The sequence below is a fragment of the Drosophila gunungcola genome, chromosome 3R (assembly GCF_025200985.1).
Source record: "Drosophila gunungcola strain Sukarami chromosome 3R, Dgunungcola_SK_2, whole genome shotgun sequence".
Lineage (NCBI taxonomy): Eukaryota > Metazoa > Arthropoda > Insecta > Diptera > Drosophilidae > Drosophila > Drosophila gunungcola.
Genome location: NC_069139.1, coordinates 7,133,772 through 7,156,106, shown reverse-complemented (window position 1 = coordinate 7,156,106; position 22,335 = coordinate 7,133,772). Strand labels below are relative to the sequence as shown.

At 39.7% G+C, this 22,335-nt stretch overlaps 5 protein-coding genes across 7 annotated transcripts in view; 4 read left to right on the top strand and 1 right to left on the bottom strand.

Annotated features, from left to right (window-relative positions):
* Positions 1–18: 18 nt before the first annotated feature.
* LOC128259540 (DNA repair protein Rad51 homolog) lies at positions 19–1,327 on the bottom strand. The gene is made up of 3 exons (XM_052991979.1): positions 1,188–1,327; positions 575–1,131; positions 19–521 (listed from the first exon to the last, which is right to left on the bottom strand). Exons 1-3 carry the CDS (start codon positions 1,251–1,253, stop codon positions 137–139), a joined length of 1,008 nt encoding a protein of 335 aa, XP_052847939.1. The 5' UTR covers positions 1,254–1,327; the 3' UTR covers positions 19–136.
* A 23-nt stretch (positions 1,328–1,350) lies between these two features.
* LOC128259549 (uncharacterized) lies at positions 1,351–2,087 on the top strand. The gene is made up of 2 exons (XM_052992006.1): positions 1,351–1,492; positions 1,555–2,087. Exons 1-2 carry the CDS (start codon positions 1,461–1,463, stop codon positions 1,865–1,867), a joined length of 345 nt encoding a protein of 114 aa, XP_052847966.1. The 5' UTR covers positions 1,351–1,460; the 3' UTR covers positions 1,868–2,087.
* A 182-nt stretch (positions 2,088–2,269) lies between these two features.
* On the top strand, positions 2,270–2,836 carry LOC128259554 (uncharacterized). The gene is made up of 2 exons (XM_052992019.1): positions 2,270–2,440; positions 2,533–2,836. Exons 1-2 carry the CDS (start codon positions 2,409–2,411, stop codon positions 2,834–2,836), a joined length of 336 nt encoding a protein of 111 aa, XP_052847979.1. The 5' UTR covers positions 2,270–2,408.
* Positions 2,837–2,851: 15 nt separating this feature from the next.
* LOC128259543 (mitochondrial intermembrane space import and assembly protein 40) lies at positions 2,852–3,503 on the top strand. Its single transcript, XM_052991993.1, has one exon. The coding sequence runs from the start codon at positions 2,852–2,854 to the stop codon at positions 3,326–3,328; it is 477 nt and encodes a 158-aa protein (XP_052847953.1). The 3' UTR covers positions 3,329–3,503.
* A 415-nt stretch (positions 3,504–3,918) lies between these two features.
* LOC128251935 (protein similar) overlaps positions 3,919–22,335 on the top strand; it is a 69,230-nt gene continuing 50,813 nt past the window's right edge. Inside the window, exons 1-6 of one of the 3 annotated variants that reach the window (XM_052979213.1) lie at positions 3,919–4,796; positions 13,367–13,554; positions 13,616–13,830; positions 13,891–14,112; positions 14,310–14,476; positions 15,000–15,106. In XM_052979213.1, coding sequence (XP_052835173.1) covers positions 4,582–4,796; positions 13,367–13,554; positions 13,616–13,830; positions 13,891–14,112; positions 14,310–14,476; positions 15,000–15,106 — 1,114 coding nt within the window. In that variant the 5' untranslated portion in view covers positions 3,919–4,581. Of the gene's footprint in view, positions 4,797–9,217; positions 9,848–13,366; positions 13,555–13,615; positions 13,831–13,890; positions 14,113–14,309; positions 14,477–14,999; positions 15,107–22,335 lie in introns of those variants that run through there. The other 2 variants (XM_052979215.1, XM_052979212.1) reach the window with 2 other exon arrangements.

Here is a 22,335-nt window from a genome sequence, read left to right as displayed (position 1 = left end):
CAGCAGTCCTAGCAATCATTAGACATTACAAATAGTTTATTATAAGCAAAGAAACTTGTTCGGGGGGAGTTACACCACTATCATAATCATAAGCTTTAAAAAAATGAAGCATTCATTAGTTACATTTATCTAAGAATTAGTTTCCTTCCTTAACGTCTCCGATTCCATCCGGCAGGATGGCGAACATGGCTTCCGACTCCGGCAGACAGGGTGAATCGTAGATCTTGCAGATGCGGGTCTCGCCCTTGCCTTTGCGGAGATAAAGTCGCGTGGTGGAGGAATGGGCCATTATGTGGCCCCCGATGGGCTTCTTGGCATCGCCGGCAAACATACCCGGACAGCCGTCCAGCGAAGCAGTCACCTGGTTGGTTATGACCACCGCTACTCCAAACTCATCCGCCAGGCGTTGAAGCATGCGCAGGAATAGACCCAAATGGTTTTGTCTAGCGGCCAGCTCACCACGTCCAATGTAATCGGATCGATAGAGAGCCATGGCACTGTCCACAATGACCACGGCGTATCTGAAACAGCAGCAGTCTTTAGATGGGGTCAGCTATGGGATAGCTAAGCATACCTCGATTCAAAGAGCATGCCCGCTGCCATTTGGATGAGTCTCGTCTGCTGGTCCGAGTTGTAGGCCCGGGAGCAGGCAACATTGTCCAGCACCTCGGCCTCATTAAGCTTGAATCTCTGCGCAATGGCGGACAAACGCTCCGGCCGAAAGGTGTTTTCCGTATCGATGTACAGGCACTTGCCTTCGCCGCCTTTTTGACTGATGGGCAGTTGGCAGGTGACCGCCAAGGTGTGACATATTTGGGTTTTGCCACAGCGAAACTCGCCGAAGATTTCCGTGATGGAACCGGTCTCAATGCCGCCACCCAGAAGCTTGTCCAGCTCCTTGGAACCCGTGCTCAGTTGCACTACATCCGCACGCATTTGATGGAAAGTCTTGGCGCTGAGGAAACCCAAAGGCACCAGTTTATTTGCCTCCGTGATGATCTGCTCCACTTTTCCGCCGCCCAAGCCGGGAATGGCCATCAGTTGCTTCTTAGTGGCATTGGCCACTGCTTCGACGGTATGCAGACTGGCCTGTTGGAGCAGTTTGATGTCCTTGGCCGTAATGCTGCCGCCCTGGAAAATGGATTTAGAGAAAATTAGAGCTGTGGGCGAGATCGTTGGGTACACACCATTAGTTTGGCCACGCTCAGAGGACCCTCCTCCTCCTCTTCCTGGACATTCGTTAGCTTCTCCATTTGACAGTTCCGAAGTAGGTTTTACTTATTTGTTTCAGTTCGAATTTTTATATTAAAATTCTACGTTTTCAATGAGAGAATTTCGTCAAGAGATTGGCGCCGCGCAAATCACCAAAACAATCAGCAGTTTACCATTCGCTACGAACGCACTGGCAATTGAATATCGCTACAGTGGACACCGCTTGAAGAGGACATCAAAAGATTATCATGGCGGATTACTATTATTTCGACATTAAACTGTGAGATGAAAGGGCTATTCCTTATATTTTGTTTAAAATTGTAACCTGTTTATTTTCCACAGCAAGCTAAGAGATCCGGACACAGTTATTTTGACTCCTGCACTATTTCGTAATTGCGTTCTCAACGCCTTAGAGAGCTTCTTCTGTGAGGAAAAGCCCACCATGGAGATTGTAAAGTTTTGCACCCATCAGCAACGCGTGATTTTTCGTGTACCAGAGGAGCTATACGACATGATAAGAATATCCCTTGAACTAATAGGTCACTATCAGGAAACGCCTTGTCATTTTCAGGTCCTGCAAACATCTAAATCAACATTAGACTTTGAAAAAGATATTGAGAAGAATCTTACTGGGCTGTCTAATAGCGAAGACTAATTGTAATTTGTGGTTCACATAAATTTATTAACTTGATTACGTTATTTGTTTGTTACCGTTACGAAATCATCGAAAATTTGAATTCAAATTGCTTTTACTGTGATCTTCCTTTTGCCATTCACTAGGAAATATATGGCTTGCAGTGCTGTCATTAAAAAAGAATACATTGAAATAGCTAAAAACTATTGTATTTCTGGGCTATGATTGAATAAGGTTTTTGTTGCTTACAAACTTTTAAGATATGCCAATAAACTTTTTGTTTGTTTTATTAATGGATAAATCTTAGCTTAGATGGCACGAAAATGTATTTTTATCAAAAGTAGCTATTTTGTAAGCATCTTTGGCCACATTTTTGGTGTAAATAGCCATGTCGCCATCTCAGCCTGCGCACAGCTGTTTAAAAGCAGAAAGAAACAGTGAAAAGGGAATAATTACATAAAAAAACACACTGACCGGCATTTTTTAGACGACTTCCCGAAGTTTTCGCCGAAATTAGCTCCCGAACAGATCTACCGGGAGTTGCACTTGCCATAACCAAAGCATGAGTGGTTACCAATATCTGGACGTGAAGCTGTGAGTTCCGAAAATCTACTAAATAGTTCCATACACGTGCGCACGTGCATCTCAAAGACAATGAAATTAATGCATGTTTTTTGAACCACCAGGAAACTCCGTAATCCAGACTCCGTAACTTTGACCCCCGTGTTCCTTTGCGGCTGCATCGTCAATTCCTTGACGAATATTTTTGGCGAAATCGGTGGACAAACTACCCTGGAAATCGTTAAATTCAGCTCAACCGAAAAACGCTCCATTTTCCGGGTGTCCGAGGATTTCCTGGAACGCGCCCGCATAGCTATTTCCCTAATAGGATACTACCAACAAGTGCCCTGCCATTTCCAGGTGCTCAGCACATCCCGAAAACCTTTGGACTTCGAGGACTCTGCCGAGGAATTTATAGCATTTAACTGAAAGAACCCGAACAGAATGTCATTTTCTTTCTGCAAGGAGTTCGGCAAGGACAAAGTCATCTTTGTCACCAAGCAGGACCATGCCACGCCCAGCACCATCGAGCTACCACCACCAGAACAACCGGAGGGCGTGATCACCAAGGATGGCAAGATCAACTGGAGTTGTCCTTGTCTCGGCGGAATGGCAACCGGTCCATGTGGCGTCGACTTTCGTGAGGCCTTCTCCTGCTTCCAGAACAGCACGGCCGACCCCAAGGGTTCCGACTGCTACGAAGCATTCACCAAGATGCGCGACTGCTTCCAGAAGTATCCCACCGTGTACAACAAATCCGGCGGAGATGACGACGACGATGATGGGTTGGGCGATGCTTTGGACACGGATGCGGATTCGATTGGTGGCCCGAATGCAGATCCGCTGGCGGATGTTGGCAATCCAGGAGGCGGCGATGAGGCGGTGACCCCCAAAAACAACTCGGTGGTACCCAAGGCCTAAATAGGAATAGGTATTAAACATACTTATAAGAGCTAGGTGTGAGTTCGTACATAATAATAAAGATTGTCGTAGTTTGGAGCCAATCGGTTTCCAATAATATTTCACCATTTATCGTGACTATTGAAAATATGGATTAGAGGAAAACAATAAAGAAGAAGTAGTTGTTGCAAGTAAATCATACTTAAGCATGCGAGAAAATCTTTTCCTTACTTAAATCAAAACAGACAGTTGTTTTGATTTTAAAGCGTTGCCGAAATAATTTATTCCGAAACCCAAAGTCGTATAAAGTGTGGCGATGTTTAAGAACACAACTGAAATACACTCTTATCTGTCATGTATTTGCATAGAAATTAAATTTCAAATTTTAAAGCGGAATCTAAATTATTGGGGAAAGAAAAAATCACAAATAAGTAATATTTTTAAATAGAAGCATACATTCCACCTTTAATTAGCTAACAGCAACTGAACAAGTTTTAAAATGTCCCCTTGTGGTATTCACTGTACCCTATAGTACGTTTTGTTCGGTAAGTATTTGGTATATTTGTGGGATTTCCCATATCCACTATCTTGGTATTGTGGTATTTTCGCCATCCTGCTGCCACACTGTTTACGAAGAAGCAACCAAAGAGGAAAATAAAAATAAAAGCGTATTAAGATTTCGTGAGGAAAAAATGCTGTAGGCGCATTGTAAAATGCATATAGTGCAGATAAATTGCGTTTGTGAAATGCTACAACGCGAATTCAACATCAAATCGGTGCAGAACTTTAAAGTGCAATAATAATAATACTTCAATTATCGAATATACCAAAGTGCAATTGGCCAGTTGAGACTACAACCACAATAACAACAACAACGGCAGTGGAATAACTTAATAACCTTGTGGCAGTTGTGTTTTTTGTTTATTAAGATCACAGATATACAAAAGAATTCAAGGTAAAAGGAGTAAAAGTGGTTAAATAATTATACTTTACGAGGAAAACACAGTGCTTGAGTGTAAGTGTGTGTGTGTGTAGTGCCAACAATACAAACGCAAAACAACCAATACAAGCGCACAGCCATAGTTTTTCATAGAAATAACGAAAGTAATAGCGATAAATAATACAAAACAACAACAACAACGAAGAGTCTCAAAAAGTGCTGGAAAAACTTGCGATAAGAAAAACGCTATTGAAAAACAAAAGAAGAAAAAAAACAGGAACCTCCACATCGACAGATCTTTGAATGCTGCTGCGATTTGAAATCCGGCGACAAAATGGTTTCGTTAATTGATACAATCGAAGCGGCAGAAGAGAAGCAGAAGCAGCAATCGGTGGCCACCGGCTCCTCCTCATCGTATTCCTCCTCCCCACAATCTTCGTCTTCTAGTGGTTCCCTCTCACCATCCTCGTCTTCTAGTGGTTCCCTCTCACCATCCTCTGCCGCCCCAAAAAATCTCACGGCCAGCGGCAAACCAAAGGAGAAACGAAGGTGAGTCAGACGTACAAATAAACATAGCTTGCAATAATTCGATCTCCTGACCAATACACTCATCCAACAATCCGATCCGATCCGTAGTAAGCCATTGGATTTGCTTAGATCACTTGTTTGTTGCATTGCATAAGCGTTTGCTTTCTTTTTCGCTCTCTTCTTCCGCTTCGCAGCGCTCGTGGCGGCTTTTGTTGCTATCCATCGCTTTCTGCGGGTTGTCTTTGTTTTCTAGGCGGTATTTCATATGTTTACTTGATCTGCGATCATTTTATTTCACAAATCGATGGAACCCTTTACTTGAAAAGCGATTCTTCCTATGAATCTGTTTTTTTCGAGATATAATATTTTTTTTAAGTTTCCTTATACATAAATGATTACAATTTTCCTTCCTTGTTATCCTGGCTTACCCTGCTTTAATTTTTGTAAAGTTTCCAATGGGGAAATCTCTTACCCTGTTGTTCGAGTTTTTATCAATAAATCTCTAACTTTGTTCATATTCCATAATTGGAATATTCCATATAAAATATTTACTAGCTTATCAACGGTAATCCCTTGGGGTTCTTACTTTTCTTTTTCCTAGAATCCTTTACTTTTCTACAAAATAGAATAAAACCTTTCCGGGAGGAAATTAACATTTCCTTTGACTGAATTCGAATTTATGCCTCGCTTTATTTTATTAACTCCCCTTATTGGGCGTCACTGGTTGACGAAACGAATCGTGCGATAGAAAACTGGCGAGGGGGACTTAAAATCAACGAAAAGTCAATCATTAATCACGCGTTCAACTAATTTTTGCATTCGCGGTAATTATTATACGATTTAGTGACGGAGACAGAGCGAAAGAGAAGGAGAACGCAATGACCGAGACCCACGACCTTCAAAGACAAAAGTCGAGACGAACTGAAATCGTTCAGTTTGCATATGCATGATTGGTTTCCGCAGTGGAATATGATATCTGGGAGGTATATAATAGACAAATGCACTCTTATAAGTGCATTTTCCTTGGGAAAAGAGTCTTGAAAGCACTTGTTGCTCCCTAGATATGCATCCTTCAAGTATTGGCATCCTGTTTTTAAGGGCAAGCCCCCAATAGCTGGAGTTTATTTTTAGTCGAGTGCATTGTTCTGCTTCTTTGTTACGCATTGTGGGTTATTTTTAAGTGAGGTAAAAATCAAAAACAATAATGAAAACCTGTTATGTTCGATAATGTTGCCCCTCCGCTCCAAAAACAACCTGTTTTTTTCCTCGTGCTTCGTTTTATCAGCTTTGTTTTGTTTTCGATTCCGTTTTTGGCCCACGCCCCTCTGAAAACTTATTTATTTTATAAGCCCATAAACCCCCAAGTTTATGTTTCACTCAAGACATTTACATTAAATTGAAACTAAGTTTCGCTTTGGTCTACGTGACAACCATTAAACTTAAGTTTTAAAAATGTGGAAAAGCTGAAAAGCGGTTCTATAATCATTTTCAAAAAGTGCTCGCTCTAGCTTCCAATAGACACACTTACCTACTATTGTCGGTAGTTTTCCCATTTGCTTCGAGCTGGTTCCAATACATTATTTGTGAGACATGTACAAATTTTTCAACCACTGTTGGTGAAAGCTTTGCACCAAAATGTATACGTTTGTTAAAAAAATATATATTCTGAAAAAATTTTTAAGTAAAAAAAAGGGTCAGATTGTAACTGCAGCTACCGTGTGACCTCAATAAAAGTGAATTATTACTAGTTCAGTGGGGGGTATTTGGGGGAGGCAATAGTCTTATTCGAAACTATGGTTTTTTTTAAATTAGTTTTATATGCTGTCAGATGAAGGCGCTATAAAAAAGAGGAAAAAATACGCAGAAGCCGATGAATAAAACTTAAACAACAACTTGACAATAAATAAATTTCAATACCAACGCAAGCAAACGCACAAAAGTAAAACACGCTTACACACATTCCCACATGTGTGTATTGTAAAATATTTAAATGATATGCCCAGTTGTTGTTTTTGTTGTTGTTGTTTTCTTTTTTGTCTGGCCACAACGACCTACATTTTGCGCAATCGAACTAAAAATGTGACGACACGAGGAGGATGGAAACGTCCGAGGGGGTATTATTATAAAGGGAGAAAGAGAGGGAGAGGTATTGTATTTAAGTTTTAGGTTGTGGAGTTATTGTTGGTTTTCTTCTCGCTTTCCTCTTTATTTTCATACATACGCACTTTTATTTTGCTGCTAGTGCACAGAAAAAAATTTGTTTACTGTTAATCCATTAAAAAAAACATTTGATTTTCGAATACATTTTTGTATTAAATATAATATTATTAAAAACGAAAAACATTCAGTCACTAAACCAATTATGCTTAAAATTATTTAATTATTTACATAACCAAACTTAACCTCCAAAACAATTTTTTTTGTGTGTGTAACTTTTAATATGTTCCATGGAGAGAGACAGAAAAGACAACAGTGAGGGAGATAGACTAAGGTAGCGCAGCTTCTGAATCTTTTTTGGTCGTGTAGTTCAATGGGCTCTATACGCGTCGCATTCGATGTAAATTGTAAATCAGAGAAAGCTTAAATACGTATAGTTTTTAAGGCGAACAAAAATAAATTGGGGCGTACCAGTTTTGCAGTAAAATTTTGCTACACCCCGGCCTACATTATTACTTGTCAAGAACAAAGAATTGTTTTTTTCGAACACCTTTTCAGATTATTTGTGGGAAATGTTATTATCTTTAAAACCGCTGTTTGTTGAAAAAAAATTGACTTAAATATGTTAATATAAAATCACTCAAAAGTTTGCAACGCAATGAAAGACACATTTCCAAAAATGGATAGGAAAATAAAAATATATAAATACATTGTTTTTCACTAATATTTTTTATAAAAAACAAACTTCCGATTAAAAATTTAAAAGGTCGGAAATGTAATTTTTACTGCGTTGCAAGATTATACCTTGTTTTTTGAGAGCACTCATTTTTTGTTAATTATAAATCAATTTGAATTTGTTAACTTTTAAACTAAAGGTATGGTTTCCGGTGTTTGTAGAACTCCAGATTGTTAGCAAAACAACAGGAAAATATGAAGAAGATCAGTTAAAGAACAATCAGGCCGAAAACGACGTACTTGGTATTGTCATTGGTATAAACATTTTTAGTATTTTTTGTTTGAGATTTCTGAAATATTAGTTGAACACGGGATTAAATGAATGGTTTTAAATAAAACCCATGTCATATATACATTTTTAAATCACACTTGGTAAGCAAACTGTTGGACTGAAAAAAATTGTCTAGTGACTTAAGATGCTTTTTACTTTTATTCAAATATTTTTGTTATTAATTAGTTAGACATCTAAAAGACATTTGTAGTATAAAAAGGTAAACAAGGGGTTATCAAATCCCATGGGCGGTCATTTAATTTGTCCCCGACTGTGCATTGCCTTCTACTCCGTTTCTTCGTGCTGATTACATTGTGATTTTATTACTTTTAGTTGGGTGGCGGGCTTCTCTTATCTCGTTTCACTTTCCGCGCCTGTTTGCTAATATAATCTAAATATTTAACTGTTATGCTATTGTTCTTATCGGCGAGCTCGGCCGACTAGTAAAATCTTGGAGAACGGTAAGATAGGTGGAAAAATATTTAGTCATCTAAATCTGTTTTTCAGCACAGAAAAAAAATATGCCAAGTTCTAGTTGACATTTAACCCTTTTCTAAGAAACTGTGTTTGGGTTTTTTTTGCTCAAACTTCATAAAATTTGGACATAGTAGCTTTGCTGTACGCATTTAACTACAGTACCAAGTCCTACAACTTAGCTTTCAATTTCGAAGTGGCATATATTATTATAGTTTATTAATTCATTTTTAGTTAAATTTTGGCTTTGCAGTAAGCTTTAACAACTTGATGCTTTAAAGATTTAATTAAAAAAAAAGTAACGAAACTCTGAGGCACCTACATTTTGTATGGGGTTGGAAGTTATATTTTCTTGGTGTACATTTTTTTAATAAAAAACATGACAGCGTCGAGCACTGCAGTTGGTGAGTCAGGGAAATGGGCAAATTAACTTGATCCAGGACGTGCAGTAATTTTCCGGGGGCGCTGCAAAGTATGCTTCATTATCCAGTGCAATTATCGGCTGAAGTGGAGCGCACCGACTTTATTTATATGCCTCTAATTTGAGCCTGCCACTCACTCGAGTCCACTGTTATCGCCCCGATTGGGCAAAACCAAACCGTTAGCTCTCTGCCAACTGAATGTTTTCCAGGCGGGTGGCCTTTATCTTATCACTCCGGCCGAAGCGCACTTGTCCGGATAGGCAAACTTGTCTGATAGCACACGGAATCTGACGTTAATTTCTGCTGCTCTCTCACTCACTCTCCTGGCCAGTTTTTTCGGGCTCCCGGGTATAAATATGATGGCTTCGAGGGTATGGAACCTTTCGCTCATTTACGGTTCGAACTCCGGTACGTCGTGTTCTGAATACGGCCGTAAAGTTATAGCCAAATCAAAACAGTCTTAAAACCGCTCGCCACTATCAGCTGTTATCGGGACGCGTGTGTGTGTTCATCATCGATGGGCTTCTCCGTATTCCAGCGAAAGATACGGCGCAATCAATGTTTAATACTTTTGAGAGCTGCGACTTCTCGTGTCCCGGCGATAGTTCCTTCTACGGCGAGGATGTGACATCTTGTACAAATTTCTATGATTGCGATCTAAAGCCGCAGCAACAACAGCTGAATAATGGCTCAGTTTTCGGGCGAACGCCCATTAATGAACCCACCGTGAGCTTTAACAACGAGTCATTCTACAATGTGCCAGGTCCCAGCGTCCAACCCTACGTGGGTGCCATTCTGGGACCCAATCTATCCTCCGCCGGGATGCAGAGGTATCATCCGTATCAGCAGCAACCGCATACGGATGCCTTCTATCGACAACGGGGCACACTTCTTAACGTGGCCACGCCCTGTCGCGAAAGCCGCCCCTGGAGTTACGCCTACTGCTACGGCTATGCTCCCACCAACACCCAACCCTGTCAGTTCTCCCAGTTCGTGGACATCGAGGACTTTATGTGAGTGCAACCAGAAATCGTGGGGAGATCGGCTATATAAATTTCGGGCTGAAAATACCTTCTGAAAGTGATTTTAAATTGAATATAAAACAAATCAGAAGAGAACAGAGCTCATCTTAATAAACAATTATAAAATAAGTTAAAATCACTTCAATTTTTGCTTTGACCGCTGAAAGCCTCATTTAAAAATTCGTTGGATCCTATTTTAAATGCCAAAGCCGAAAGCAAACGGCGGGTCTCTTATCTATGCTTATTTGTGGATCGCTTTTTATAATAATATTTAGATACGCAGGAAAAGATAAAAGGAGGTGGACGGAGATATGGCGCGAGAGAAGTATTGAATGAGTCAAGGTTCAGTGGGTTTCTCCCAAGAAAAATTTCCTTTTTTTTACAGTTTAAGTGCACTAAGAAAGACTTTCCCTCTCTTATCGATTGTTTAGCTGAAATCTTTAATGGTCGCAATCAAGTTAATAAAATTTTAAAATTGTTTCTTGACGTTAAGTTGTGTAATTGTTTTCTGTCAGCAGTGACTTTATGTTGGGTATTTCCCAAATATTTATCGACACGTGGCGCGTGTTTGGTAGGTCTTCTAGTTGGGGGCTCATCAATACTCAAATACATCAACGATTGACGCAGGTTATGGCCCGCGTTTTCCCTGGATTTCTTACCAAAAACTTAGCATTCAACGTGCGCAAAAATCAAATGGATTTGGAATGGTCGCCACTTTGCTCGTTTATTTACGTTTTGCACACGTTTTAGCCAAAGTTGTGTTTGCCCATCTCCATGCTAATAAGACAAATCCAAACTGACGCACTTGCACAAGGCACACGCTACCCAAATAACTTCCTCCAACATTATGCTGCTCCCAACCGAACATCCCTGACCCGATGTTGGCTCGATTTACTGCCCCATGAACTTGGCATTAACACCTTGGGATGTATTTTATGTGCCTTTGCTGATATCTCGCCAAGAGATACGACGCATTTGGTGGAGCATTTCGCAATGCTAGCAATTCAGACTCAAACAGATGCGGGTCAGTACCCTAAGGTTTCATAGGATTAGCTAAGATCTAGCTGTCCACGTGATAGCATTTTTTTATAAAAACAATTTTAATCACATCTTAGCCTAGCCAATATTTTTTTTAAATAAATTTTTAAGTTCCTGCGTTTTATAAGTGACATTTTTTAATTTACTTTTTAGATAAACTAAATAAATCTCTTCTAATTATTTCCAATCAATTTTAAAATTAATGAATCATCAAGATTACCGTAAAGATCGTCTTTAAAAGTGTTTTTCACTGTTTTGAGTTGCTTTTCATTAAAATAAGTGTATTTTAACTGAAACAGACTTTTTTTTTGGCAGTGTTTGAGTTGCGCCTTAGAGCGGAATTACTTAGCAACAACAACGACAGCGACAGCGGCAATAACAAGGCAATTCTGCTGGCACAGCCAGAATTTTTAAAAGGCTGTACTTGCTTCTGTTCTAATGAACAGACAATGGCCCGCCCGATCGCAAATACCTCACCCGCGAAAACCCCCCGAATATCACTCCATTTAAGCAGGCCATTAGCATGCAATTCAAAGCTATTCTATGCCGCTTTCTATGCACTACGACTATCGGATTTCTGTTCATTAATATATATATAGATAGAAATCCATATGTATATCGACAAATATATTCGATGTGTTTGCTTATTGCAATAGTGTGCACTTTGATAGAGCGTAAAATAATTCTATAAATTAATTATCTAAGTTCGAGTTCTGCTTCAAACTTTTGCCTGGTCTCTATCAATCAGTCGATTGATCGACAATGAAAACCTCTTTTGTATTTACCTATTTATATCAAATATGTGAAGTTATAAGGATTTTAAATGATTAACCATTCTATATGATTTAAAAGATTGCAAACCTTGTCTTGTTTATTTTTAGATTTCCTTGTTTACAATCGATCGATTAATGAGGTTCTTATCTCATGTTTAAAGATGTCATAATTGAAATTTATTTTTAATAATTAACGGTCAACGATTCATTTCACTTATAAGTTTCTTGTTTGTATTTCGAATATTTAGTGCTAGTTCGCCAAAAACAAAACAAAGTGGAATGCTTTTTAATCATTTATTAGTCAGTTCGTAGACATCATAGTGAGGAGTTCAGATTTCACTGTCTTTGGCAACTGATATGATGGGCTTTCTTCATTTTCGGTGACAGGTTAAACTTAAGGCTTGTGAACAGAAAAGTTTTTAATTTTGTTGTGTTGCCAAGGCGGTTTTCACAATAAAACATCTTACGTGGGCAGCCTTTTTTCCTTTCCAAAAACTTAGAGCGAATAAAGCAGCGTTGGCAATTTTTGCCAAAGGCCAAGACAACTATTGTACGTGCGAAAACAGACGTCTTCCGTGGATTATACAAGTTCGCCCTGTATACCAATAATAAATAAAATATTAAAAATGTTGTTGTCGTTGATGAATTCCCGAATTAGTTTCTTTGCATGCGGTGCCTCACGAGATTTTCTTGGCAAACTTTTTATAATTTTCCCCCAGTCCCGAGGGAGGGCCATTCGTCTTTTCCTAGAATTTCCTAATATATATATAAATAGTAATAGTACTGATAGTGTTCGTATGTTTGGGGTCAGTGCTCTCCTTTATAAATGTATTTGAATGATGTGGACTGGCTTGTCTGCCTATTAAAACTTGTCGCCAATATCGACGAGCCGAAACCCCTGACTTAAATGGGACTCACTCGCCCCATCGAAGACAGCTCTGCTGATTCGCTAATTGCCAACGCATCGGGCTGGTGAGATTTTTCGTCAATCCCCTGGCGAAATATTCCAAAGTCTTCGAAAGTCCACCACCAGAATTGGGAATTGGTGCCAAGGCAGAAGTGATGGTCTTTATCAGGCGAACGTGTGACTGCTGGCTACTTTGAGAATCCAAATCAGACATTGTAAACTATCTAAAGCCCACGGCGTTCTGCTGCCAGCTGGGAATGTACAGCTCTACAAGGGGGGCTGTTGTAGGTCAAACCATTTTCATATTCTATATAGCATTTTGAATAAATATCTAGCTGAGTTGTTCGCATAATATTTATATTAACATAAGTTATGAACCGGATTGAAACTGAATTATTGTTCTACATAATGTTGCATTTATGTTATCAATATGTTTGGAGTGTTAAAAATTGTATTGAGACCAAAGAGAGTGGTTATACATTTTTGTAACATAGGTAGCTAGCTAAAATAGCTGCCGTGAACTTTAGCGCGCTGTCGAACGCCTTCGCCTTTTTTCGCTTGGCCTGGCAACAAACGCAAAAATTGAAAACGTTTTGCTTAATTGAAAAATTGCGAGCTCTGGCCGCGTGAATTGAATCACAAGCAATCAAACGGGAATAAAAGTGCAGCAATTGAAATGCACGCATATTTCAGACGACCTTCCCCTCTATGTTCCCCCGCTTTCCCCCAGATCAGTGGCGTACGTGATTGCATTGAGCTTATGCTAATTTTTCATCTCATCGATCTTTGCAGGAACAATGAAAAGCGCAAGGAGAAGTCTCGCGATGCGGCCAGATGTCGTCGCTCCAAGGAGACGGAAATTTTCATGGAACTCTCGGCGGCTTTGCCATTGAAAACCGACGATGTCAATCAACTCGATAAGGCATCCGTGATGAGGATCACTATTGCATTTCTCAAGATTCGTGAGATGCTGCAGTTTGGTGAGTTCCCCTTTAGGATATTTTCTTTTTTAAGCCCTTTTTAACACAAGATTTATTTCAGTTCCCAGCGATGCCATTAAACCAGACATGGATGCTGTTGCTGAGCAGGCGGAGATCAAGCACAAGGTGGAAATGGGCAACGAGGATTGGTTAAAGGGTCCCGAGGGCAGAGAGCTCTTGAAACAGACCATGGACGGGTTCCTGCTGGTCCTGTCCCACGAGGGTGACATCACCTATGTATCCGAGAATGTAGTCGAGTATCTGGGCATTACCAAGGTAAGTGTTTCTATTTGTTTTTTAGAAAACTATTCTAAGTTGTTTGCTAAACTTCTACAGATTGACACTCTGGGCCAGCAAATCTGGGAGTACTCGCACCAGTGCGACCACGCCGAGATCAAGGACGCTCTCAGTCTCAAGCGCGAAATTGCCGAGAAGGTCAAGGATGAACCGCAGCAGGACTCCGTTATGAGCACTCATCACCGGGACCTGTTTGTGCGTTTGAAGTGCACCTTAACCAGTCGTGGAAGAAGCATCAACATCAAGAGCGCCTCCTACAAGGTGAGATATAGCAAAGTCTACTGAGTCAAAACAAATGTCTGAATTCCAATATCAAAGGTCTTCCGATTTCATGTTAAATGAAGCGCATTTTTACTTGTTTACCATTAACTAGAAGACTAACATTACCATTTCCAGTACAGTAAACTATATAACTAAAACTTACTCATAATCGATTCATAACTAATCTATGTTTCTAGGTCATTCACATCACAGGACACTTGGTGGTCAATACCAAGGGCGAGCGCCTGTTGATGGCCATTGGTCGACCCATTCCGCATCCCTCGAATATTGAGATACCGTTGGGCACCAGCACTTTCCTTACAAAACACTCCCTGGACATGCGTTTCACCTACGTGGACGACAAGTGAGATAAATATTACCAGTCGTGAACCCATTTTAGCTCACTAGAAAATACAGAAATTTCATAAAAATACTAAATATGGCTTTACTCGCAAAGGCCTTGTGATTGAATTATAGCTTTGCCAGAAACGGCCAATAAATGTCGTTTATTTAATAAATCATTCGTTTTTTGTTGATGCAATTGAACAATTATCTTCTGTAAAAAGTAAAATATACTATAAAAATGCTTTAAAGTTATCTTTTTTAATAGATCATCAATTTTGTTGTGGCAATTAAATTCTTAAATATTTTAAATTAAAAATAAACAAGCCATAATTTTTCTGTCCAATACACAATCAACGGTGTCTGGTGTTCAATTCTTCTGCTTTTGCAATCGATCAAAGCTTAGAAACACTGAAATGATTTTAAATTATTCTTCTTTCTATTTAAGTAATGTGAAGATTTAAATTTTAAACAAAATTGGATCACGACTGTACTTATTCCATTCTTAAAGTTGTTTATAATATTGTATATTATAATTTTTTCAGGATGCATGACCTCTTGGGATATTCGCCCAGAGATCTGCTCGACACTTCGCTGTTTGTCTGCCAGCATGGAGCTGATTCGGAGCATCTGATGGCCACCTTTAAGAGCGGTAAGTGGCGACGACCAACTCTCTCAAAATTCGCGACTCATTAAAACAAACTGCAGCTAACTAATGCTAAACTAATTACTTTAATGTGCAAATTAAAACGCGTTCGTCGTTAGTTGGCGGAAGGAAAAATGGGAACAGAGGACAGGAAGGATGCCGGAAGAGTCCGGCACATCAAAACGAAGTTGTCACTCGTCCGCCGGCGTTACCTGTCCTGTATCCTGACTCCTGAAACCCACAGTGCCTGTTCACGTCCAGCAGTTGCCTTAGCTTATTGCATTTAATTAGTTGTAGCACATTCCTCTGGTTCGGACCCTCCTCTTTCCCTTTTCTCCAACACAAAGACCATTAGTCGTTGGCTTGGCTTGGCTCTGCTTTAATTTCACTTTAGTTGCTAATTAGCTTTTGCGAAACTAAACGAATTGGTCAGACAGCGAGACAGCTGAAATCTCTGTTCAAACCGTATCTATCCCTTTCATATCTCTATATTTTGCTTTCAACAAGTTTTCTGTTGATTCAATTATGTTTTCGCGTTTGTTTTTATCTATCATGACATTTTGTTTTGCCTGAGTCAGTAAATCTATATAATCCAGCTATGCCTTATTGCTGCCCCATTAGCATAGCCCCAAGGGAATCGTTCCCACCCATCTTGCTTAGCAATCGAAGACGCCCCAAAGCCACCAGCTCATTTGCAATCAATTTTAATGAGCCAACGTATTATTATCGCACAGAGATATCCAAATCGATCGAAAGGTAAATCGTTCTGCCCATGAAAAAACTAAACAAAATGTGTTTTTACTATTATCTCCATTTTTTTAATCATGAATAAGAGTAGGCTTACATTAGCACTAGGAGTTAATGATAGAGATATGATTGTTCATTGTCCGTTTAAATAGCCACCTATTTATATTTTGCTATGACTGAATAAACTTTGAATGTGACGAGATAAAGTTGTAATATCATATTAGATCATAATAAACATAGTGAAAGGAAAATCAATTATTTTAGCAATACTAAATATCATGTGTTGCCATACTTATAGCAAATATTGTACATAGTACCATTTAGCTATGGTTCATTTGATTATTAGTCTTTGTCATTTTGATAAATTAAAAAATGTCAACTATACATGAATTATTTAAAAAAATTTAATTTGGGCCTTAATCTTAATCAAACAATATTGTTTTCCTTATTAACACAATATCATTCTATTATTTTATATTTCGGTGACCAGTTTTTCGTGATAATAGTCATGCCTGATATAGAAGATTTGAAATGAATAAATTAGCTTGATATTTTTCGGCGTGCAGTTACTTCATGTTATATTCGATTTCAAAGTGTGAGAAGGAAGTGTTTTCCATTCGCAGCCAGCTTAAGCATTTTTCTTAATTTCTCCGCAGCTCATCGGGGCGCGGCTTCTTGTTATTGTTTGCTTATTTGTTGCTCTTAATGGCCGCGTCATGTCGTCTACATTGACCAAATAATGTTGCCACTGCCGATGCTGCTGCTGCTCCGCTTGCTGGCTGGTGCACTTAAAATGCCAACGCTGGGCAATAAAAAGTGCGCGTTGCCGCCGCCGCTGCTCCTCTGTTGCTCCTCTGCTGACCATTGTTCGGGGTACATTGTACCCAAAAGTGCCCAAAAGAGCGCATCCTTGCAGCCAAGGAACAGAAAATTGTCACTGCACTACAATTGGAATTATTATTGGCTGCGATGACTTTGGCTTCTTGGCCGGACATTGGCCCGTCCTCCGGTCTTTCGTGTAGACACGTTCTGTGCGAAATGACTTTCGGTTTTATGATGCGACGTATCCATTTGACCAGGACAGGACGCGGCAGCAGTCCTTGGATGCAGCTGCCGATCCGGAGCTCTTCTTGTTCTCCAAAGTCTTACTGTGTGCATCTCGCATATCGTTAGCAAAACTTGCCAGCAAGTTGTAAAAATGTCTTCGAAAGTCGTAAAAGTATTTCATACATTTTTGTTTTTATTAAGTTGCTTCCACTGCTCGGTTGAAGTTTTCTTTCTTTCTGGTTTTTGTCCTAAAAGTTTCCTTTTGAAAGCTTGCTCTCGCCATATTATTGTTTATGAGTGCTGTCCATTTTTATTTCCATTTGATTTTCATCAAGTTTACATGGCTTTGTAATAAGGGGGTCAGCTGGTGGTTCCTCCCTTAAAAGCTTCATTTTCCCAACCCTTTTCTTCTATGAAAATTTGATGATGACGATGATCGGCTGAGGTACAGTGAAACTGTCAAAAACAATTTGGCAATCATCCAAAGAATTTTTTGATAAAAAAAAATAGCAAGTGTGTATAAATATATTTAGTATGTGGTTTAAAGTTTGAACAAATTTATTGTAAGTTTTCCCAAAAGAATTTATGTTTAAAAGTCTTTAACTATTTGGTATTTGCGAACAAAAATAAATTTATTCTATCATTGAATTCATAACGAACTTTGAGCTACAACATTTTTATATTTAAATTTGCAAGTTATTATCCTGTTGTTTATCAACTGGGCCCTAGTTAAATATATACAAAAATTCAAGTTATAAAAGTACATCAGTACTTCGTGTAAGACCCTGATTCTTAGCTGGTTTTCCCCGTTTCCATTCTGCGCATATGTACAAGTGTGGTTGTTTGCCTGCAGCTGGCGCAGCTCGCAAAATACTAAACGTCATGTGACAAACAGTTCAATAAAGTACAAAATGTGCGGAAAATCGCAAATGTCATGCGGGAAAATCTCGCATCGGGTAGCGTTTACCATTCGGGTGTGTAGTGGAATGGAAATGGAAATGGGAAATTGCGTTCGAGCATTTCCATGCTGCAAATAAAGACGACAATTTGGCCGCGAGGCGAAAAATTATGAAAAGAGCGGGTGCAATGTGGCAATGGATTGAAGGGGGCAAAAGTAAACTTAACGTGCCAGATAAATATCCTCTGACAGACAGACAGACAGACAGCGAAGAGATAAAGCCAGCATCGTTTTGCTATTTTTGGGAGTTGGAGTACTGGAGCTCCACAGCGAGTGTTGCAATAAATTTCGAAAAGCAACAAAAAACAATACCGAAAAGTGGCTTTGGCAGATTTGGCGCTGCGTGTGAAAAGTTCCCCTTTGGAAAATGCATTTTGCACTGACTGCATTCGAAGGGCATTGCCGCGGCATTTGCCAGACATTCAACTTTCAACTCTTGCCACTAGCTAGTTTCCAGTTTCCCGCTGTTTGTTTCTGTTTTAGTTTCCTCCTTTTCGCTCTGTGTGTGTGCGTGTATGTGTGTGTGTTTCCTTTTCAGCTTTTCCGAAAGGGCAGCTAACTGTTATTTTGGGTGGTGTTGTGGGTTAAAAGGGGCGTGACAGGCACGTACAAATGGGGCGTGGCGCCAAGTGTTGCATACTTTTCAGCAATGGCCTACGCGAGGTGACTTTAAAACGCTTTCCACTAAAATGGCAACAGTTTTTGGCTGCGAAAAGATAACTATTTGAAAAAGTTTGAATTTAAAACAATGGATTAAGATTTGTTTTCCATTTTGGAACTCATCAAAATATTTTAGGTTTCACTATACAAAATAATAATGTTAACGGATCTTTTGTCTCTCTGGTCTTGTATGATCTAGGTTTTTCGAAATTCAAAATATTTTAAGGTATACCACCAATTATTTATTTGTTACTTGAACAGATATAGTTTTGAATTCAACTTAGAATTCGTGGATTTGGCTTGGCAACTTTATTTTCATTTGCTCCCACGCTCACGCTGGTTGTGTAATCAACATAACAAGCAACTGGCAGTTTACGAGTCTGTTAATGTCTCACACACTCCGGAGACTCGCAGCCAGACGAGTTTCCTGGCCATGTCCTGTACTGCGTACACTATATAAACTATATGTCTGAGCCCGGCCCGCGAACGCTTCCTGCCAAAAGTGTCGATGATGCTGACGCTTAGAGCTGCTGCCAAGTCGTTGCACTCATCAGTGCAGCGGGAGCTCCTCTTTTCTCCTTTTTAGGAGACCTCAACCCCCTAAAACAGTTTCACACAAAAGTTTATTTATCTTGTCCTTGCTAACATGCACAGTGGGATGGGGGAATGCAAATCACTTAATTAATAGATCTAATGCAATGTATTTTACAATTATATTATGACCACTTCAAAATTCTTTCTGGCTTTTCTGCAATTTTTGTTTAGGAATAATTTTGACATATTAAATAATGAGAATACAAGAAGATTTATATTTTTTCCAAACCAAATTTATGAACATTTTTGGTACATTCAATTTTGAATTTTTAAATTTCAAATATTACTTTTTTTTATGATTAATTTGTAGTTTTAAGATGTTTTTGAGAATCATACCACCGTAGTTTAACCGCTTTATGTTAATGCACTTAAATTTAGTTCGCGGCGAAAGTGGGCGTGTGGGCGTGGCCGGGCACGGGTTGTTGCAGTTGCAGCCAATGCCGCCGCATTTTATTACATGCATAATTCCGCCAGGGGATCCTCGCTGGTCCGCCTCGGTCCACTTGCCCTTGTGTGGGAACTCTGGAACTCCGGCACCAATGGTGCTCTTCCATTGCCACATCTAGTATATTTCCATCTCCATCTGCGTCCCGCTGCTCGTCTCTTATTTATTCGTCTGCATCGTCTGGGCCATGAAAGCGCCAAACTAATGCCGTCGAAACTAATGGTCCAATTCGAGTGGCTCGTCGGCATCCTCATTTCGGCAGCGGACTGCCTTTGACTCCTGCTGCCTGCTGCCTGGTGCCCTGTGCCATGTCCTGTTCTGTTCTGTAATCCTGCCTCGCCTCGCCGCGCCAGGATTGTAAAATTTTCCAGTTAATTTTAGCATCCACCACGTTCTCATCGCGTCGCTTGCATTTGACAAATTAAAATTGCATGAACGGAAATGCGGCTTAAAGTTGCGCCGGATGTGGTTGACTGACTTGGCTCAAAGAGGAGTTGGCGGCTTCCTGTGGGAGCTGCCAAATAAATTACTTTTCCAGCTGCCTCTCCACGCTGCAGTTTTTCTCTTGAGTCTATCAACAGGTGGCTTAAAGTCCAGCAGGGAAATCCATCATCACTTTATTACATAGGCTTAAGGTTATACATTTTTTTTATTTTGCTTTAAAAGGACTTAAAGCTAACAGAGGTAGGGAAATGAATGAAGTGACAACATGGAGTCTAATTTTTAAACTCAAACTTTTTTCTAGAACTTGCCGAGGTTAATGAGAAATAATAATTAAGCTTATCCCATCAACAGTTTTATATTAAAAAGAAATGAAATATAATCTCGCAATAATTACAACCAATATTTATTTATAGCCAAGCAAAAGGGCTTATGGATACGGTTACAAAGATTTGTTTTCCCCAAAATAAACCAATATCAGCCCGGGTCCTTGCCCCTTTATGCCTTGAAATTTCTGGTTGGGCTAATGTTAATGAACTGCGATGTTGCCTCCCAGGTGGACGCACGCTCCTCTTACCTGTTGATTTATGGCATCCTCCATCCGCTGCCGCTTAATTTGCCAGAGTTTATTAAATATGCCGGGGCAGGAGCTCCGCTACGTGAGTGCCGCGTTGCATCCTGCGAGTCCTGCGAGTCCTGCGGAGGATGCCATTAGTTGGGGAAGTGAAAATTCCTGCTCTGCCCGATCCCGATCCCCGGAGGATGCACTTTGTTGTGTTGCGCTGGCTTAGCTGAATGGCTCTATTCGAGGATAGCGCCCTCATCCAACTACCGAAAAACATCCAACCAGGATAGTCCTGGCACCTCGGCAAATATTTCATTTCATTTGTGTCCGGGCAGTGACTTATGATGATGAATGTAAATGCTGCACCTTCAGGCAGTTTTGCCGTTTAGCTGCAGGATTATTTTATGCTTTAAAGCTATAGCATCTTTGCTGAATTTTCCGCTACGTGTTTGAGTCAATTGTCACGTCACAATGGTGAGGATTTTCCTTCTCTTCCCCGGAGAATTGTGGCAACAATTGCATGATAGCAAACCCCTCGCATTTTATCCTTGCTCCTTTTTGCCCAGCATATCAAATTAGATAACTATTCCATTGAACTGCTGGTGCAACAAAAGCGAATGCGTTAATAACATTTAATGTGCCTGCCACGACGCCTCTCCCCTCGCTAATGACATTTGGCCAAGTTCAATTCGATTCCTTCAACACTTTTATGGCCGCCATTCAAAGTCCGGGGGCTGGCTAATTGAGTTTATAGTCGCTTCAATCGCTTTGGCATCTCGCCCGCTTTTGATCTTTTCCCTCAGGCAATGCACATTGGGGTAAATGCTTGAAATTTCAAAATTCAAAATATTTTATGGAATGCATTTGTAGCATCATTTGCACCCGGCAAAGTCTTATTGACCAGATAAAACTGATTCCTTTTAAATGATTTCTCTAAAAACTTGAGAAGTTTACAAATAGCTATATTTTTATATGTTAAAAAAACAATACAGCCTAAGATGCCTTCACATGGCCAAGTTAAATTTAATATTGCAAAAAATTTTCTTTGGTAGATTGTATATATAAAGATATTTAAATATTTATGATAATATATTTTTAACTTATAAGCCATGTTTGATACCGTGGAATTAAAATTTTTGGAAGCACTGTATGTCCTCTTTATCGGGCGCCGTGCATTGCATACTTTTGTGCGCTTGGTTGTATGCAAAGTTTTGCCGCCTTTGCAAGTTTTTCGCAAGTCTTGCAGAAAATTATACAAAAGGCGAAAGGCAAAGCTTAAGGGTTTTGCGGAGGTGGGTGGCATGCAAATATGCATTTGATTACACGCTCCAAACAAAGGCAAAATGATAAAAGTTGCGCGCCAGCCGCCGCAGAGTGTGCAGCGACTTTTCGACTTTCCCCACTCCCCACTTTCCCTCTCCTAAATTTTCCCACCCATTTTCATTTTCCCACCCAAAAGCTAAGTAAATTTGTGTGTTTATTTGGCAAAACCTCAGAGGAAACTTTGCTTGCAACACCCATGAAATTCGCGGGTGGGAGGTAAAAGTAAAACGACAAAGAACAGAAAATGTCAATCGACCAAGTGGAAAATTTTCATTAAATTAAAAAAGCGCACAATTTTCCCACTACTGGAAAATAGTCGCAACAGAAAAAGAAAAAAAAAACACAAAAATTTAAAAGAAAAAGCAGCGAATCCAATGAATGTGCAAAGTTTTATGTTTTTGGCTGCCGGGCGGAGATTTTCCTTTTGCCAATTTTCCTCTTCGTTTTTTAGTTGC